Source organism: Bufo bufo, chromosome 4 (genome assembly GCF_905171765.1).
Source record: "Bufo bufo chromosome 4, aBufBuf1.1, whole genome shotgun sequence".
NCBI classification, from domain to species: domain Eukaryota; kingdom Metazoa; phylum Chordata; class Amphibia; order Anura; family Bufonidae; genus Bufo; species Bufo bufo.
Window position 1 is genome coordinate 3,543,720 of NC_053392.1, and position 21,589 is coordinate 3,565,308.

Consider the following 21,589-nt stretch of genomic DNA (forward strand, 5'->3'; position numbering starts at 1 on the left):
ATGGAAGTATCTACTTCTTTTAAAGCTTTTGAGAATCTTCCACATTATCTGGGAAGTTAGCATCTTCTATTACTGAATTAACAGAAGACAGGGCAACACAAGTAGACGGGATTAACAATACCATAGTGCAAAATACCTTCCCAGCAGAACCAAATAACACAATGTAGCACAATATACTGCCCCAAAAGCTGCCCCTCTGTGGTGGCCATCAATAGCTATCTGTCCTCCTCCTCCTCCTCCAGTCATCTATGGAGCAGGGGGCTTAGGAGGTGAGGTGCGGGCAATGTGCGGTCGCTGGCTGGGTACCTGAGTACCTGATTCTCACAGCATTAGTCACTGTTGACACCTCATTATGTACTCAGTCAGCAGCTGAGAGGAGAAATTTCCCTGTAGGGTCTATGGCTAATCTGCCCCTGGACAGGGATACTCTGATGATAACTGAGGGATTTCTTTGTAGGAGCCAGTCAAACTTAGAAAAAAAAGTCTAATCAACGAAGACGTAGGATCACTGGGCCTGAGAAAAAGGGGCACTCTGCTTTTTTTCCCCAGGTTTGTGAAAACATTTTGGCAAGCTGTTAGATGAGAAGCATAGTAAAGGAGGGTTACCACCTTCAGTCCCAGCCCCAGAAAAATACAAAATCTCAGATTTACATGCAATTTCAGAAAGAGCTTCTGCAGTAAACAAGGAGGTCTTTTCTCTATTGGAAAGGTCTGAAAACTTTATGGTTCCTTTTATATGATTATAAACCTCAGGGAGATGAATCCATACCTGGCGTGTAAGGAAATTCAGGTCGGAGTCCATCCAATCCACAATCAAGTATCGTTTCAAGGACTGTGTGATGGACACAATAGTTATGAAAGATGCTTAGTATCGCGTGCCGATTCTTCATTTTCAATATCGTGCCCTACCATTCGGAGTCTGCCAAGCCCCCAGAGTGTTCGCGGGGAGACCCGTGTAGCCCTTTGAGTAGACCACCATAAAAAGGCATATTGGCGGTCATTGGGTTAAAGAGGTTTTCAGGTTTAATGTTTCCTCCGCTCCAGATAAATAGCATGGGATGCCTTTAAGGCTTTTGTTGGGGGTTTGGGTTAAAGGGGTTCTCCAGGCTTTTACTATAAATATCAGATCAGCGGTGGTCCGACGCTTGGCACCCTCGCCGATCAGCTGTATGAAGGGAAGGCGCGTGCACTGCGCACATGCCGTCTCCCTTCCTGGTCACCGCTGCTGCCTTCTCCTGTGAGCGGCGTCACATCTTCTGTACTTTATTTCACACCATCAACACGGATCCATCTTTAATATCTTTTCTTACGCGTTTCGATCATAACGTCTTAGTCACAGCCGGGGTTACACTAATAAATGCCATCTTTACATAATGTCCAGTCTGAGACTCCCAGCATGCACCTCTCACTATGGGGTGAGCGCCGGCCCCTGTGGTTACCAAACCTTACTGAAAACAGATGGAATTGGAAACCTGAGCATGGTGGAGAGTCACTCCTGAAGTGTTAGTAGGTGAGCGATGGTGGGATGTTATGTCCGTCAGTACGCCTCTCCTTCCTCATCTGAAACCATCTGGATTGTTCTTGTGATGTTTTATGAAATGTTTGGAGGCCGAGGAAGGGTTAACTGCACTTTTGCTGGTGACAAATGCTTCCGCAGGGCAGGTTGTGCAGCCACGTACTGGACACTGCAAAACGTGGCAGTTATTCCACTAGGTATGTAGTGGAGCAGTGGATGTAGGACTGGATCTGCGGTGCAAGATGGAAACAGATGCCGCACTTCCAAAAACCTGCAAGCTTTGCAGATATTGTGTCCGCACTTATGGGAACCATTCACACTAAGCCAAGTAGCCGCAAACAAACTGTGTGAACCGGTCCTGATAAAGCGTCTCATATCTAATGCTTTACATCTACAAATTACTGCACATTTTCATTCTTTTTTTAATCAGTTTTTTGGATTTAAATATTTACAGTGGTCTTGTCTGAGGTGAAATCCGTCCGTCCACGTAGCGTAAACCCGTCTCGTGTCGTCCAATACACCGTAAAAAAGCCGCCCCTATGGGTGAACTGGGCAAAGAGAAACTGCTCCACTGAAGGTGGGACTACAAGTACCAGACTAACTGAGCGAGGCTATCCCGGGTGGACTGTCCATCGGGCAGCGCAGAATTAACATGATCAGCGGTGATGGTAAATCCAAAGCACAGAGCGAGACGCAGTCACATACCGTGAACTATTCCAGGAAATACAGAGGATATTTGATCATTTCTCCCCATTCTGAGACACGGCCACGTGCCGGATAAAACTGCCGCAGAAGGAGCGCAGATTGTGCCTAAGAAGGCCCCAACATTGGGACCGCAAAAAACTGCGGATACTTGGCTTAGTGAGAATGGTTCTCATAAGTGCGGACACAATATCTGCAAAACTTGTAGGTTTTTGGAAGTGGTGCATCTTTTTTAGGGCTCATGCACACGAACATGCCATGTTTTGCTGTCTGCAAATTGCGGATCCTCAAAATACGGATGCCGCCCATGTGCCATCTGCAATTTACGGATCAGGCGGCCCATTATAGAAATGCCTATTCTTATCCGCAAAGCGGACAAGATCAGGAAATGGTTATAAATTTTTGCGGGGCCACGGAACAGAGTAATGGATTCTGACAGCGCACAGGGTGCTAGATGAAGAGAAAACCGGCACTCCAATAAGTTTCTAAATGATTCTCTTTATTGGTCACTTATAAATACAGTGACGCGCGTTTCGGCACGTACATGCGCCTTTGTCAAACAGTGAGTGTACAGCTGATTGCAAAGTAAAAAAGTGAACAAGGATTTAAATAGCCCGCCCCGTGTCACATGACCTAGGCGTCACGTTACCAGTCAATGGGTGCCGAGTCTGTTTTCTCAGACACGTTATCCCATGACCACTGCATGCAGCGTTTTTCTGTCCGGCATGGGAATGCAACCAAATGGAAAGGAATGTAATCTGGTGACTCCGTTCCGTTAAGTTTTGTCCCCATTGACAATGAAGGAACAGAACTGAAGTGTTTTCCAGTATTGAGATCCTATGACATACAGTTAGGAACAGAAGTAGTTGAACACCCTGCGATTTTGCAAGTTCTCCCGCTTAGAAATCATGGAGGGTCTGACATTCACATTGTAGGGGCATTCCCATCTGAGAGACAGAATAAAAAAAAATATTCAGGAAATCACATTGTATGATTTTTAAAGAATGTCTTTGTCTTGCTCTGCTGAACAGAAGTATTTGAACATCTGGGAAAATCCGTGTTAATATTTGGTACAGAAGCCTTTGTTTGCAGTTCCAGAGGTCAAACGTTTCCTGTAGTTCTTGACCAGGTTTGCACACACCGCAGCAGGGATTTCGGCCCACTCCTCCACACAGATCTGTCAGGTTTCGGGGCTGTCGCCAAGCAACACAGCGTTTCAGCTCCCTCCAAAGATGTTCTATTGGATTTAGGTCTGGAGACTGGCTAGGCCACCCCAGAACCTTGATATGCTTCTTACGGAGCCGCTCCTTGGTTATCCTGGCTGTGTGCTTCAGGTCGTTGTCATGTTGGAAGACCCAGCCACGACCCATCTTCAATGCTCTGACTGAGGGAAGGAGGTTGTTGGCCAAAATCTCACAATAAATGGCCCCATTCATCCTCTCCTTAATACAGTGCAGTCGTCCTTTCCCCTTCGTAGAAAAGACCCCCCAAAGCATGATGTTACCACCCCCCCATGCTTCACAGTAGGGATGCTGTTCTTGGGATGCAACTCATCCTTCTTTTTCCTCCATACACGACGAGTGAAGTTTAGACCAAAAAGTTCTACTTTGGTCTCCTCTGACCACATGACTTTCTCCCCGGCCTCCTCTGGAGCATCCAGATGGTCATTGGCAAACTTCAGACGGGCCTGAACCTGTGATGACTGGAGCAGGTGAACCTTCCGTGCAATGCATGATTTGAAACCATGACGGCGTAGTGTTCTACCGACAGTGTTCTTTTGAAACTGTGGTCCCAGCTCTCTTCATGTCATTGACCAGCTCCTTCCTTGTGGTTCTGGGCTGATTCCTCACCTTTCTTATCAGCGATACCCCACGAGGTGAGATCTTGCATGGAGCCCCAGTCCGAGGGAGACTGACAGTCATCTTTAGCCTCTTCCATTTTCTAACAATTGCTCCAACAGTTGATCTATTTTCACCAAGCTGCTTGGCCACTGCCCCGTAGCCCTTTCCAACCTTCTGGAGGTCCACAATTTTGTCTCTGGTGTCTTTTGACAGCTCTTTGTTAGTAGTTGGCGTCTGACTGACTGTGGGGTGGACAGGGGTCTTTAAAGAGCTCAGGCAGGTGCGACTAAGTTAAATTAATTAATGGAGTAGAGGTGGACTTTATAAAGGTGCAGTAACAGGTCTTTGAGAGACAGAATTCTTGCTGTTACTTAGGTGTTCAAATACTTCTTCTGTTTATCACTGTATTTCAATACTGGAAAGGAAATACGCTGATGTGAAAGTAGCCTTAATCTTGCACCACAGAGGACACTACATTCCTAGTTCAATAACTTGCACTTAATGCAATGTCCAGTACGTGGGCTGCACAACCTGCCCTTTGAAGGGCTCATGCACGCAAACCTATTTTTGTTTCGCATCTGATCAGCATTTTTTGTGGGTCAGATGCGGACCCATTCACTTCAGTGGGGCCGTAAAAGATTTGGACAGCACACCATGTCTGTCCACATCCATATGTCCGTTCCGTGGCCCTGCAAAAAGATAGAACATGTCCTACAACACAGATGGTTTAGATGTATGGGAACTGAAAAAGTTAAACGGGGGGGGGGATTCAGAACAGAAGATGACTGAACGAGAGGCGTACTGAAAACTAGATATCCAGAAGGATGGAATGACGGATAATGTTAAAGGAAATATAAATTATTGATATTTTGAGAAATCTCAATAATTAATATTATAAATAGGCGTGAGTCGTCTATTTATGACTCTGCCTATTTATACCTAAAAATAAATACTAACTAACTCTGTTGCCTTACCTAATTTCCTGAACTAAGTGCGAATTACTACTACGATATACTACGGCGGCTACTACTACTACAATAAACGACTATACGGTGTGTTATGAATAACAAGGACTTTATTAAAACAATTACAGATAGGGGTACAGAAAGGGTAACACAATCCCAATAATAAGCAGGGATTGTAGTGAAGGGATTAGCCCAGTAAAGGGTTAATATAAGGCTGCAGGAATGCTGGGGCCACAGGGATTTGAAGGGGTTAAAATGCAATTACAATAATGAGCAGGAATTGTAGTGAAGGAGTTAATGCAATGCCAGGGTTAACTACAATGCAAGGGTTAACTGGGCTGGGTATGCAGGGGGTACAGGGCAGCAGGGGTTAATGCTAGGGCTGGGTATGCAGGGGTTCATGGCAGCAAGGGTTAATTCTAGGGCTGGGGTACCTGGGTATGCAGGAGTAAATCAGTGCAGGGGAGCAAGGCACAGTAGGGGTTAAGGCAGGGAATGGAGGCAGAGCAGGGATACTTAGCCAGCTGCAGGGCACTCTTCCATGGAGCTGCTCCGTCCATCCTGCGTTTCCTGCTCTCCTCCTCTGGGGCTGTTAGGGGTTCAACTCCTGGGAGACACTTTCTTCTGAGCGCTGCCTGCACTCTTCCTCTCTTCTCCAGGTTGGTCGGGTGTCTTCCAGAGCGCTGCCTGCGCTCTTCTTTCATGCCGGGCTGCAGGAGTTAACTCACTTCTGGGTGGGTCAGGGTTAACTGCCAGAGCGCAGTGCCGCCAGGGTATTTAAACCCCGCTGCGCTCGCTCCCGTCCTCCCACGCACGTCGGCAGCCAAGTCCACGTGCCTTGCAGGAGATGTTATCAAAGGGCAGAAGATCTATTGATCCTCTGTCCTTTGAAGTGACCGAAACTGGACATAATTGTCCATTTATCGGTACCTCCCCCTGCAGGCGCTGGTATGCGCCTGCAGGGGGATTAATCAGCTGGGGGGTACCCGCGCCGGGGGACAGCATATTGGCCACATTTTAGGATAATAAGTATATACATAGATGCATGTAATAAGAGGGGCATATATATACAGTCAGGTCCATAAATATTGGGACATGGACACAAGTCTAACATTTTTGGCTCTATACACCACCACAATGGATTTGAAATGAAACGAACAAGATGTGCTTTACCTGCAGACTGTCAGCTGTAATCTGAGGGGATTTACATCCAAAGCAGGTGAACGGTGCAGGAATTACAGCAGTTTGCATATGTGCCTCCCACTTGTTAAGGGACCAAAAGTAATGGGACAATTGTCTTCTCAGCTGTTCCATGGCCAGGTGTGTGTTATTCCCTCATTATCCCAATTACAATGAGCAGATAAAAGGTCCAGAGTCCATTTCAAGTCTGCTATTTCCATTTGGAATCTGTTGCTGTCAACTCTCAAGATGAGATCCAAAGAGCGGTCACTATCAGTGAAGCAAGCCATCATTAGGCTGAAAAAACACAACAAACCCATCAGAGAGATAGCAAAAACATTAGGCCTGGCCAAAACAACTGTTTGGAACATTCTTAAAAAGAAGGAACGCATCGGTGAGCTCAGCAACACCAAAAGACCCGGAAGACCACGGAAAACAACTGTGGTGGATGACCGAAGAATTCTTTCCCTGGTGAAGAAAACACCCTTCACAACAGTTGGCCAGATCAAGAACACTCTCCAGGAGGTAGGTGTATGTGTGTCAAAGTCAACAATCAAGAGAAAACTTCACCAGAGTGAATACAGAGGGTTCACCACAAGATGTAAACCATTGGTGAGCCTCAAAAACAGGAAGGCCAGATTAGAGTTTGCCAAACGACATCTAAAAAAGCCTTCGCAGTTCTGGAACCACATCCTATGGACAGATGAGACCAAAATCAACTTGTACCAGAGTGATGGGAAGAGAAGAGTATGGAGAAGGAAAGGAACTGCTCATTATCCTAAGCATACCACCTCATCAGTGAAGCATGGTGGTGGTAGTGTCATGGCGTGGGCATGTATGGCTGCCAAAGGAACTGCTTCTCTTGTATTTATTGATGATGTGACTGCTGACAAAAGCAGCAGGATGAATTCTGAAGTGTTTCGGGCAATATTATCTGCTGATATTCAGCCAAATGCTTCAGAACTCATTGGACGGCGCTTCACAGTGCAGATGGACAATGACCCAAAGCATACTGAAAAAGCATCCAGAGTTTTTTAAGGTAAAGAAGTGGAATGTTCTGCAATGGCCAAGTCAATCACCGGACCTGAATCCGATTGAGCATTTCACTTGCTGAAGACAAAACTGAAGGGAAAATGCCCCAAGAACAAGCAGGAACTGAAGACAGTTGCAGTAGAGGCCTGGCAGAGCATCACCAGGGATGAAACCCAGCGTCTGGTGATGTCTATGCGTTCCAGACTTCAGGCTGTAATTGACTGCAAAGGATTTGCAACCAAGTAATAAAAAGTGAAAGTTTGATTTATGATTATTATTCTGTCCCATTACTTTTGGTCCCTTAACAAGTGGGAGGCACATATGCAAACTGCTGTAATTCCTGCACCGTTCACCTGATCTGGATGTAAATACCCTCAAACTAAAGCTGACAGTCTGCAGGTAAAGCACATCTTGTTTGTTTCATTTCAAATCCATTGTGGTGGTGTATAGAGCCAAAAATGCTAGAATGGTGTCCATGTCCCAATATTTATGGACCTGACTGTATAATAGTGGATATAAAAAGTCTACACACCCCTGTTAAAATGTCAGGTTTCTGTGATGTTAAAAAATGAGACAAAGATAAATCATTTCAGAACTTTTTACACCATTAATGTGACCTATAAACCGTACAACTCAATTGAAAAACAAACTGAAATCTTTTAGGTGGAGGGAAGAAAAAATATAAAAATAAAATAATGTGGTTGCATAAGTGTGCACATCCTTAAACTAATATTTTGTTGAAGCTCCTTTTCATGTTATTCCAGCACTCAGTCTTTTTGGGGATGAGTCTATCAGCATGGCACATTTTGACTCTTCTTTGTAGAAACCCTCCAAATCTGTCAGACTGCGAGGGCATCTCCTGGGCACGGCCCTCTTCAGATCACCCCACAGATTGTCAATCAGATTCAGATCTGGGCTCTGGCTGGGCCATTCCAAAACTTTAATCTTCTTCTGGTGAAGCCATTCCTTTGTTGATTTGGATGTATGCTTTAGGTCGTTGTCATGCTGAAAGATGAAGTTCCTCTTCATGTTCAGCTTTCTAGCCTGAAGGTTTTGGGCCAATATTGACTGGTATTTGGAACTTTTCATAATTCCCTCTAGCTTAACTAATGCCCCAGTTCCAGCTGAAGAAGAACAGCCCCTTGGCATGATGCTGCCACCACCATGCTTCACTGTGGGGATGGGGTTCTTTTGGTGATACGCAGTGTTGTTTTTGCACCAAACATATCTTTTGGAATTATGGCCAAAAAGTCCAACCTTGGTTTCATCAGACCAGAACACCTTTTCCCACATGCTTTTGGGAGACTTCAGATGTGTTTTTGCAAAATGTAGCCTGGCTTGGATGTTTTTCTTGGTAAGAAAAGGCTTTTGTCTTGCCACTCTACCCCATAGCCCAGCCATATGAAGAATACGGGAGATTTTTGTCACATGGACCACACAGCCAGGACTTGCCAGATATTCCTGCAGCTCCTGTAATGTTGCTGTCGGCCTCTTGGTAGCCTCCCAGACCAGTTTTCTTCTCGTCTTTTCATCAGTTTTGGAGGGACGTCCAGTTCTTGGTGATGTCACTGTTGGGTCATATTTTCTCCACTTGATGATCTTCACTGTGTTCCATGGTAGATCTAATGCCTCGGAAATTCTTTTGTCCCCTTCTCCTGACTGATACCTTCTAACAATGAGATCCCTCTGATGCTTTGGAATCTCTCTGTGGACCATGGCTTCTGCTGTGGGATGTGACTAAGAACATTTCAGGAAAGACCAACTAGAGCAGCTGAGCTTTATCTGGGGTTAATCAGAGGCACTTTACATGATGGCCGCTGTATGCTGACTCCGATCTAACAGGATTCTGAATGTGATTGCTTAATTCTGAACACCGCTACATCCCCAGTTATAAGAGGGTGTGCAAACTTATGCAACCACATTATTATTATTTTTTGTTTTGTTTTCTTCCCTCCACCTAAAAGATTTCAGTTTGTTTTTCAATTGAGTTGTACAGTTTATAGGTCACATTAAAGGGGGAAAAAGTTCTGAAATGATTTATCTTAATCATTTTTTTATAGCACAGAAACCTGACATTTGTAACAGAGATGTGTAGACTTTTTATATCCACTGTATGTATATACACATCTAAATATACACATACATAGAGATATATATATATATATATATATATATATATATACAGATGTGTGCAATATAAGGGGCATATATATATATATATATATATATACTGGCCATAATACAGGGCCAATATATACATGTATATATTAGACATATATATATTCAAATATCATCCTTCCCTCTGCAGATAACATCCCACTATTGCTAATAGTGATGAGCGAAGCGAGCTGCGGATCCTAGATCCGAAGTCGATTTCCTTAAAACTTCGGATTAATGCTGTACAGAGATCCATCTCCTTACAGCATTAAAATGTACGGCCTCCGATGAGGAGAAGTCTCGCAAGAGTTCATGGAATAACTGCGGCATTTGAAGTGGAAAACGACTTTAAAACTTGGATCTGAACTTCGCTTAAGATCGGAGGTAGCAGTCAGAACCATAGGAGCACAGTGTAATTGTACTAGACTCCAATGCATACATGCCCCAACATGAGCCCTCGCACAGCTCCGAGCACATAATAGAATCATAAATAAGGGTAAGAATATGCTGATGCAAAGAGAGGTTTTTTTTCCCCCAAAAATTTGTCAGTTTTTTCCCAGTATTAAAACACAAGAAAAACTATACACATTTGATATCATTATAATCGTAGTGACCCGGTGAATGGAAGTAACAGGTCAGTTTTACCTCATAGGAAATGCTGTAAAAGCATAAGCCTTAAAACTGTCAGAATTTTTTATTTTTTATAATTCCACCCTATTTGGAATTTATTTCCCCGCTTCTTACTACATTGTATGCAACCGTAAATGGTGCCATTAAAAAGTACAACTTGTCACGCAACAAAAAAAAGCTTGCATACGGCTATGTGAATGGCTTTGGGAAGGCTGGGAGTAAAAAAATGAAAAAAATTGAAAATTGCCTGAACATTAACCACCTCAGGACCGCCGTACGCAGGATTGCGTCTTTGCGGCGGTCCTGTTGTTCTGGGTGGACGCGCCGGTGCGTCCTCTCGCGAGACGCGAGATTTCGTGCATTGCCGGCCCGCGCATGCGCATCGCGGGCCGGCAAAAGTTAAAGAAGTATTTCGTCACCAGCCTGCCAGCAACGATCATTGGCTGGCAGGCTGGCGATTTTCAAAAAATCGAATCAGAAGCCAGATAACAGATCATATTAGTAAATATGATCTGTTATATGGCTTCTCTGCTCCTGTGCTGGTCCTTTTCGTCGGTTGGATCCAGCACAGGAGCAGACTTCACAGTGAGTAGCACCAACACCACACTTTAGCCCCAGATCACCCCCCTGCACCCCAATTAACCCTTTGATCACCCCTTTGATCGCCCCTGTCAATCACTATTGAAAGGAAAAAAAGTGATCAGTGTAAACTGTCACTTTTTTTTTTTCACTAGTATTGGCTGTTAGGTTTTAGGGATAGTTTAGGCCCCTTGGTTAGGTAGTTAGCGTCAGTTAGCGCCCACCGCACCGCAGTCACTTTTATTCGCTGATTAGCGTATCGCTAATCAGCATTTGTACTTTTATAGTATCTGTAAGTGATCAAAACTGATCACGGTCAGATCTATAATAGTATTAGTGTCACCTTAGCTCGCCCTCCACCCAAAACGCAGTGTTTGCCCGATCAGGCCTGATCGGTCGCCCACACGTGCGTTCACCCACGCCCGCCCCACCGCAGTGACAAAAAAAATTTTGTTTTTTGATCACTGCACATTCACTTTACAAGCACTGCGGCGATAAAAAAATCAGTTTTGATATTTTTTATCAACCGCAGCGGCCTCCGGTACTTCGCTAGCCTCCCCTTTGTAAGACAGGTTTGCTTTTTTTCTTGGGTAGTCTCAGGGAATACCCCTAAATTTAGTAGTCCAAATGTCAAACAGGGGGTATTCTTCTGAAGAGGCCTACAGGATTCTGACCCAGTCGGATGAGGAGTGGGAACCCTCATCTGATGAATCTAGCGGGTCAGAATATGAACCTGTGGAAAGCAGTGGCTCTCTGACCCAAAGTTCGGACGAGGAGGTGGAGGTCCCTGGCAGCACCAGGCGTACCCGGCCCCGTGTCGCTAGACCACAGGTTACGCAGGATCCGTTTCAAGAGCAGCAGAGTGGGGCTGTCGCTGCCGGATCACGTGGTGAGGCATACACCAGCAGCGCAGCCCTTCCTGGACCTAGTACCAGCACTGCCGTACAACATGGTGACGTGGCGAGCACCAGAAGGGCAGTTGAAGCTGGTACGGTGGCACGTGCACTAGTTACCCCGTCGCAGCCACCGCGCAGACAGGCCCGTAGAGCCCCTAGAATCCCTGAGGTGCTGGCAAACCCTGATTGGCAGTCACCAACTTCAGCCGCACCTGTAGTTCCCCCTTTCACCGCCCAGTCTGGAGTTCGGGTTGAGACGGCTCAAATCGGTTCGGCCCTGGGATTTTTTGAGCTGTTCTTGACTGCGGAGCTCTTGGACTTAGTCGTGGCAGAAACAAATCGGTATGCCACACAATTTATATCCGCCAACCCGGGAAGCTCTTATGCCCAGTCTTTCCGGTGGAAACCAGTCCAAGTTTCCGAAATTAAAATTTTTTTGGGCCTTCTCCTCAACATGGGTCTAACTAAAAAGCATGAATTGCGGTCATATTGGTCCACGAACCCAATTCATCACATGCCCATGTTCTCTGCTGCTATGTCCAGGACACGATTTGAGACCATCCTACGTTTTCTGCATTTTAGCGACAACACCACCTCCCGTCCCAGAGGCCACCCAGCTTTTGACCGGCTCCACAAAATTCGGCCCCTCATAGACCATTTCAACCAGAAATTTGCAGATTTGTATACCCCTGAGCAAAACATCTGCGTAGACGAGTCCCTAATACATTTTACCGGGCGCCTTGGCTTCAAACAATACATCCCAAGCAAGCGTGCCCGGTATGGGGTCAAATTGTATAAGCTCTGTGAAAGGGCCACAGGCTATACCCACAAATTTCGGATCTATGAGGGAAAAGATCAGACCCTGGAGCCGGTCGGTTGCCCTGACTACCTGGGGAGCAGTGGGAAGACAGTCTGGGACTTGGTGTCACCCTTATTCGGCAAGGGGTACCATCTTTATGTGGACAATTTCTACACAAGTGTGGCCCTCTTTAGGCATTTGTTTCTAGAACGGATTTGCGCCTGTGGCACCGCGCGAACTAGTCGCGTGGGCTTCCCCCAACGGCTTGTAACCACCCGTCTTGCAAGGGGGGAGAGGGCTGCCTTGTGTAACGAAGAACTGCTCGCGGTGAAATGGAGAGACAAGCGTGACGTTTACATGCTCTCCTCCATTCACGCAGACACGACAATCCAAATTGAAAGGGCAACCCGTGTCATTGAAAAGCCCCTCTCAGTCCACGACTATAATGCGCTCATGGGAGGGGTGGACTTCAATGACCAGATGTTGGCTCCCTATTTAGTTTCCCGCAGAACCAGACGCTGGTATAAGAAGGTGTCTGTATATTTAATTCAATTGGCGCTGTACAATAGTTTTGTTCTCTACAGTAAGGCTGGGAGAACACGATCTTTCCTCAAATTCCAGGAAGAGATCATCGAGAACCTCCTTTACCCAGGAGGTTCCGTGGCCCCATCCACCAGTGTAGTTAGCCGTCTACACGAGCGACATTTCCCCAGTGTCGTTGCTGGTACCTCAACCCAACCGCCCCCCCGAAAAAAATGTCGTGTCTGTAGCAGGAGTGGAATAAGGCGTGACACCCGCTATTTCTGTCCTGACTGTCCTGACCACCCTGCCCTATGCTTTGGTGAGTGTTTCCGGAAGTACCACACACAGGTACACCTAGCATAGGGATTGCATCTCACAGGACAGGCACACAGGGCTATTAGGGCCCTTTTACTCACAGCTGCTGCAAACCTCTCCTTTCACCTGGGATAAAGTGCATAATGTACTTCGCCACATCTTTGGGCAATTTGCGCTTTGCACATTGTCCCATGGGGAAGGAGAGGTTTGTTCTATAAAGGTAAAAAAAACTAAACAAAAAAAAAATTACCGGTAAGTAAAAAAGTTAAACGTTCAGTTAAAAAAGTTAAAAAAAAGTTTCTATGTTCTGTTCAACAGTTAATAAATTTATTGCGTTGCGGCCTGGTTTTTTCTTTTTTGTTTTGTTTTTTTTACCTTTCAGGTGGACCAACCGATCGACTAGCTGCAGCACTGATGTGCATTCTGACAGAAGCATTGCGCTGCTGTCAGATTACACGCAAGTCGGTGTATGCGGCGCTGCAAGACGGGATTTCTCCTCTGCAGTAAAAGATATGTTTGCCGAGGCATATGAGCTGAGGAGGTGGCGGTGTTCATATACTTTGGCAAACACTTTGTATATATAAAAAAAAAAATCCCGGCAATGATTTATTCATCCACATCGATTGATGTGAATGGAGAAATCTGGTTTGCCAGGGCATACGAGCTGAAGTGGGTATGGATGTTGGGCGGAGCTCCTATGTCCTGGCAGACGCCTTTCCCCTCCTTTTTTTTTTTTTGGCAGAGATTTTTTCATCCACATTGATCGATGCGAATGAAGAAATCTGTGCCGTTCATTTTTTTCTTTCAGCCCAGAGGCTGAACGGAAAAAAAAAATCTCATTACCCGTATGCTCAATATAAGGAGAATAGCAGAAACTCCTAATGCTGGGCATACATGTAATGATTGTGGAGACCCTCAAATGCCAGGGCAGTACAAACACCCCACAAATAACACCATTTTGGAAAGAAGACACCCCAAGGTATTCGCTGAGGGGCATATTGAGTCCATGAAAGATTGAAATTTTTGTCCCAAGTTAGCGGAAAGGGAGACTTTGTGAGAACAAAATCAAAAAAATCAATTTCCGCTAACTTGTGCCAAAATTATTTTTTTTCTATGAACTCGCCATGCCCCTCATTGAATACCTTGGGGTGTCTTCTTTCCAAAATGGGGTCACATGTGGGGTATTTATACTGCCCTGGCATTTTAGGGGCCCCAAAGCGTGAGAAGAAGTCTGGTATCCAAATGTCTAAAAATGCCCTCCTAAAAGGAATTTGGGCCCCTTTGCCCACCTAGGCTGCAAAAAAGTGTCACACATGTGGTATCTCCGTATTCAGCAGAAGTTGGGGAATATGTTTTGGGGTGTCATTTTACATATACCCATGCTGGGTGAGATAAATATCTTGGTCAAATGCCAACTTTGTATAAAAAAAATGGGAAAAGTTGTCTTTTGCCAAGATATTTATCTCACCCAGCATGGGTATATGTAAAATGACACCGCAAAACACATTCCCCACCTTCTCCTGAGTACGGAGATACCAGATGTGTGACACTTTTTTGCAGCCTAGGTGGGCAAAGGGGCCCACATTCCAAAGAGCACCTTTCAGATTTCACAGGTCATTTACCTACTTACCAGACATTAGGGCCCCTGGAAAATGCCAGGGCAGTATAACTACCCCACAAGTGACCCCATTTTGGAAAGAAGACACCCCAAGGTATTCCGTGAGGGGCATGGCAAGTTCCTAGAATTTTTTATTTTTTGTCACAAGTTAGTGGAAAATGATGATTTTTTTTTTTTTTTTTTTTTTCTTACAAAGTCTCATATTCCACTAACTTGTGACAAAAAATAAAAACTTCCATGAACTCACTATGCCCATCAGCGAATACCTTGGGGTCTCTTCTTTCCAAAATGGGGTCACTTGTGGGGTAGTTATACTGCTCTGGCATTCTAGGGGCCCAAATGTGTGGTAAGGAGTTTGAAATCAAATTCAGTAAAAATTGACCTGTGAAATCCGAAAGGTGCTCTTTGGAATATGGGCCCCTTTGCCCACCTAGGCTGCAAAAAAGTGTCACACATCTGGTATCCCCGTACTCAGGAGAAGTTGAGGAATGTGTTTTGGGGTGTCTTTTTACATATACCCATGCTGGGTGAGATAAATATCTTGGTCAAATGACAACTTTGTATAAAAAAATGGGAAAAGTTGTCTTTTGCCAAGATATTTCTCTCACCCAGCATGGGTATATATAAAATGACACCCCAAAACACATTCCCCACCTTCTCCTGAGTACGGAGATACCAGATGTGTGACACTTTTTTGCAGCCTAGGTGGGCAAAGGGGCCCATATTCCAAAGAGCACCTTTCGGATTTCACTCGTCATTTTTTACTGAATTTGATTTCAAACTCCTTACCACACATTTGGGCCCCTAAAATGCCAGGGCAGTATAACTACCCCACAAGTGACCCCATTTTGGAAAGAAGACACCCCAAGGTATTCTGTGAGGGGCATGGCGAGTTCCTAGAATTTTTTATTTTTTGTCACAAGTTAGTGGAAAATGATTTTTTTTTTTTTTTTTTTTTTCATACAAAGTCTCATATTCCACTAACTTGTGACAAAAAATAAAAACTTCCATGAACTCACTATGCCCATCAGCGAATACCTTGGGGTCTCTTCTTTCCAAAATGGGGTCACTTGTGGGGTAGTTATACTGCCCTGGCATTCTAGGGGCCCAAATGTGTGGTAAGGAGTTTGAAATCAAATTCAGTAAAAAATGACGAGTGAAATCCGAAAGGTGCTCTTTGGAATATGGGCCCCTTTGCCCACCTAGGCTGCAAAAAAGTGTCACACATCTGGTATCTCCGTACTCAGGAGAAGGTGGGGAATGTGTTTTGGGGTGTCATTTTATATATACCCATGCTGGGTGAGAGAAATATCTTGGCAAAAGACAACTTTTCCCATTTTTTTATACAAAGTTGTCATTTGACCAAGATATTTATCTCACCCAGCATGGGTATATGTAAAAAGACACCCCAAAACACATTCCTCAACTTCTCCTGAGTACGGGGATACCAGATGTGTGACACTTTTTTGCAGCCTAGGTGGGCAAAGGGGCCCATATTCCAAAGAGCACCTTTCGGATTTCACAGGTCAATTTTTACTGAATTTGATTTCAAACTCCTTACCACACATTTGGGCCCCTAGAATACCAGGGCAGTATAACTACCCCACAAGTGACCCCATTTTGGAAAGAAGAGACCCCAAGGTATTCGCTGATGGGCATAGTGAGTTCATGGAAGTTTTTATTTTTTGTCACAAGTTAGTGGAATATGAGACTTTGTATGAAAAAAAAAAAAAAAAAAAAAAATCATCATTTTCCACTAACTTGTGACAAAAAATAAAAAATTCTAGGAACTCGCCATGCCCCTCACGGAATACCTTGGGGTCTCTTCTTTCCAAAATGGGGTCACTTGTGGGGTAGTTATACTGCCCTGGCATTCTAGGGGCCCGAATGTGTGGTAAGGAGTTTGAAATCAAATTCAGTAAAAAATGACGAGTGAAATCCGAAAGGTGCTCTTTGGAATATGGGCCCCTTTGCCCACCTAGGCTGCAAAAAAGTGTCACACATCTGGTATCTCCGTACTCAGGAGAAGGTGGGGAATGTGTTTTGGGGTGTCATTTTATATATACCCATGCTGGGTGAGAGAAATATCTTGGCAAAAGACAACTTTTCCCATTTTTTTATACAAAGTTGTCATTTGACCAAGATATTTATCTCACCCAGCATGGGTATATGTAAAAAGACACCCCAAAACACATTCCTCAACTTCTCCTGAGTACGGGGATACCAGATGTGTGACACTTTTTTGCAGCCTAGGTGGGCAAAGGGGCCCATATTCCAAAGAGCACCTTTCGGATTTCACAGGTCATTTTTTACTGAATTTGATTTCAAACTCCTTACCACACATTTGGGCCCCTAGAATGCCAGGGCAGTATAACTACCCCACAAGTGACCCCATTTTGGAAAGAAGAGACCCCAAGGTATTCGCTGATGGGCATAGTGAGTTCATAGAACTTTTTATTTTTTGTCACAAGTTAGTGGAATATGAGACTTTGTAAGAAAAAAAAAAAAAAAAAAAAAAAATCATCATTTTCCGCTAACTTGTGACAAAAAATAAAAAGTTCTATGAACTCACTATGCCCATCAGCGAATACCTTAGGGTGTGTACTTTCAGAAATGGGGTCATTTGTGGGGTGTTTGTACTGTCTGGGCATTGTAGAACCTCAGGAAACATGACAGGTGCTCAGAAAGTCAGAGCTGCTTCAAAAAGCGGAAATTCACATTTTTGTACCATAGTTTGTAAACGCTATAACTTTTACCCAAACCATTTTTTTTCTACCCAAACATTTTTTTTTTATCAAAGACATGTAGAACTATAAATTTAGAGCAAAATTTCTATATGGATGTCGTTTTTTTTGCAAAATTTTACAACTGAAAGTGAAAAATGTCATTTTTTTGCAAAAAAATCGTTAAATTTCGATTAATAACAAAAAAAGTAAAAATGTCAGCAGCAATGAAATACCACCAAATGAAAGCTCTATTAGTGAGAAGAAAAGGAGGTAAAATTCATTTGGGTGGTAAGTTGCATGACCGAGCAATAAACGGTGAAAGTAGTGTAGGTCAGAAGTGTAAAAAGTGGCCTGGTCTTTCAGGGTGTTTAAGCACTGGGGGCTGAGGTGGTTAAAGGGCTAATGTCCCAGGATTGAGGGATGGAGGGGGGGGGGGGGGGGGGGGGGGGGGGTTACTGAGTGCAGACCAGAATCTGTGATGTCACTCAAACATGTTAGCTTATGTTCTCATTAGCATTTTTTCTGCCCTAACTTCGGAACGTATTCTGTGTCATACTCCAGGCTGAATCTATCATCTAGTAGATGATTTATCCGCACACTGTAGCAAGAAAAAAAGTGACATCCTTCCTCCTGTTACAATTTCCTTGCGTAAAGTCGCTCCATTGATTTATGCACATGACCATTGTTTGGGTCCGCATCCGAGCCGCTGTTTTGGCGGCTCGGATGCGGACTTATTCACTTCAATGGGGCCGCAAAAGATGCGGACAACACTCCGTGTGCCTTCCGCATCCGTGGCTCCGTTCCGCGGCCCCGCTATAAAATATAACATGTCCTATTCTTGTCCGCGCTTTGCAGACAAGAATAGGCATTTATATTGCCGGCGCCCGTTCCGTTCCGCAAATTGCGGAAGGCAACATGGGCGGCTTCCGTTTTTTGCGGATCCGCGGTTTGCAGACCGCAAAAAATGGAACGGTCGTGTGCATGAGGCCTTAGGCTAAATCTGCAAGCAGATCCTCAACATGCAAACTGTAGAAACTCAGGAGATGTTTAAGAGTCAGCCTTAAATTTGTAAAGCAAATACATAGCAGAGAAAGGAAAGGGTGTATTCCTCACATTCCTGATGGATCCACTTCTGACTGGCACAAAAAAATAATTTTATATTGTATGTGTCTCTCCAGCCTAAGGCCAGATTCATATGAGCTTATTGCGCACATATTATCCATCTGTATTGTGCACGTCTGTCCCGACCACAGGTTAAGCTGACACCAACTCACAGCATCATAGATACATGTGCACGTAACATAGATGGACATGTCTGTTACATGTGAATCCAGCCTCATTGGAATGTGATAAATGTATCCAATTGTTTTAACAAAAAAATCATAAAATCTATTATTAATCTTAACAGAAAATCCCTGTGAGAAGCTTGAAGGAAACATCATGTTATCTCTAGATTATAAAGAAGATGAAGATACCATGCAGCGCTCTTCAGGAGAAAACTTCATTACCTGTAATGTACATCCAGGACTTCACAGTGCAGAGTCAGCAAATAATTCCCCCAAGAATGAGGAACTTTCTAATGACCAATCACAGATTTTCCCAAGTCCAAATCTATCATATAATCATCCTAAACATGAGGAATCTTCTCCTGACCAATCACAGATTATTACTCCAAATATAAGGCAGAAACGGGGTAAAAGGTTTAATTGTGAGGAACATGGAAAACAGTTCAGATATAAGTTAGAGCTTTCTATACACAGAAGTCACACAGGAGACAAGCCATATTCATGTTCAGAATGTGGGAAATGTTTTCCATATAAATCACTGCTTTTAAGACATGAGAAAATTCACACAGGAGAGAAGCCGTATTCATGTTCAGAATGTGGGAAATGTTTTAACAAGAAGTCAAGTCTTGATCAACACAAAAGACTTCACACAGGAGAGAAGCCATATTCTTGTTCAGAATGTGAAAAATGCTTTAACCAAAAATCAAGCCTTGACCAACATAAGAGAATCCACACAGGAGAGAAGCCATATTCTTGTTCGGAGTGTAGGAAATGTTTTACCAAGAAATCATATCTTGATAATCATAAAAGAATTCACACAGGAGAGAAGCCATATTCATGTTCAGAATGTGGGAAGTGTGTTACCAATAAATCAAGTCTTGAACAACATAAGAGAATTCACACAGGAGAGAAGCCCTATTCATGTTCAGAATGTGGGAAATGTTTTAACAAGAAGTCAAGTTTTGATCAACACAAAAGACTTCACACAGGAGAGAAGCCATATTCTTGTTCAGAATGTGAGAAATGCTTTAACCAGAAATCAAGCCTTGATCAACATAAGAGAATCCACACAGGAGAGAAGCCCTATTCATGTTCAGAATGTGGAAAATGTTTTAACAATAAGTCAAGTTTTGATCAACACAAAAGACTTCACACAGGAGAGAAGCCATATTCTTGTTCAGAATGTGAGAAATGCTTTAACCAGAAATCAAGCCTTGATCAACATAAGAGAATACACACAGGAGAGAAGCCATTTTCATGTTCAGAATGTGGAAAATGTTTCACAGAAAAAAAAAGTCTTACTATACATCAACGAATTCATACAGGAGAAAAACCATTTTCATGTTCAGAATGTGGTAAATGCTTTATCAGGAAATCAAATCTTAATAAACATAAGATAATTCATACAAGAGACAAGCTATATTCATGTTTAGAGTGTGGTAAATGTTTTGCAGATAATTCATATCTGGTTGCACATCAGAGAATTCACACAGGGGAAAAGCCATATTCATGTTCAGAATGTGGGAAATGTTTTAACCACAAATCAAGTCTTAATCAACACAAAAGAATTCACACAGGAGAAAAGCCTTATTCATGTTCAGAATGTGGAAAATGTTTCACAGAAAAAAAAAGTCTTACTATACATCAACGAAATCACACAGGAGAAAAACCATTTTCATGTTCAGAATGTGGGAAATGTTTCACAGAAAAACGAAGTCTTACTATACATCAACGAATTCACACAGGAGAAAAAACATTTTCATGTTCAGAATGTGGGAAATGCTTTAACCAGAAATCAAACCTTGATCAACATAATAGAATCCACACAGGAGAGAAGCCGTATTCATGTTCAGAATGTGGGAAATGTTTTGGACATAAATCAGACATTTTAAAACATGAGAGAAGTCACACAGGAGTGAAGCCGTATTCATGTTTGGAGTGTAGGAAATGTTTTATTAAGAAATCACATCTTGATCACCATAAAAGAATTCACACAGGAGAGAAGCCATATTCATGTTCAGAATGTGGGAAATACTTTAACCACAAATCAAGCCTTGATCTACATAAAAAAATTCACACAGGAGAGAAGCCATATTCATGTTCAGAATGTGGGAAATGTTTCATAGAAAAAAGATGTCTTACTACACATCTGAGAATTCACACAGGAGAGAGACCATTTTTATGTTCAGAATGTGGGAAATGCTTTGTTAGGAAATCAAATCTTCATCAGCATAAGAGAATTCACACAGGAGAGAAGCCATATTCATGTTCAGAGTGTGGTAAATGTTTTACAGATAAATCATATCTGGTTGCACATCAGAGAATTCACACAGGAGAAAAACCATATTCATGTTCAGAATGTGGGAGATGCTTTAATCAGAAATCAAGCCTTGTTCAACATAAAAGAATTCACACAGGAGAGAAGCCATATTCATGTTCAGAATGTGGGAAAAGTTTCACAGATAAAAGAAGTCTTACTACACATCAGAGAAGTCACACAGGAGAGAAACCATTTTCATGTTCAGAATGTGGGAACTGCTTTGCCAAGAAATTAAGTCTTGATCTACATAAGAGAATCCACAGAGGGGAGAAGACATGTTGATGTTTTGTGTAAGAATAATGTTTTACAAAGAAATTAGTCTTTCAAACTTGCAGACTTGTGTGTTCATTTTACCTTATTGTGCCAATATTGTATTTGAATAAGCAACAGAAGTCAGACTAACAAGTCGCTGGTACAAAATCCCACTTGTTTCTTTTATTTCTTTTTTACTTCATTCCAATATAAAATGGTATATCATGAGGGACACTGAGAAAGACATCGTTCAC

At 43.3% G+C, this 21,589-nt stretch overlaps 1 protein-coding gene across 1 annotated transcript in view; it reads left to right on the forward strand.

Moving 5' to 3' along the window:
• LOC120999955 (oocyte zinc finger protein XlCOF6-like) overlaps nt 1-21,365 on the forward strand; it is a 29,521-nt gene extending 8,156 nt beyond the window's left edge. Inside the window, exon 3 of the mRNA XM_040430987.1 lies at nt 18,886-21,365. Coding sequence (XP_040286921.1) covers nt 18,886-21,365 — 2,480 coding nt within the window. The remainder of the gene's footprint in view (nt 1-18,885) is intronic.
• The last annotated feature ends 224 nt before the right edge of the window (nt 21,366-21,589 follow it).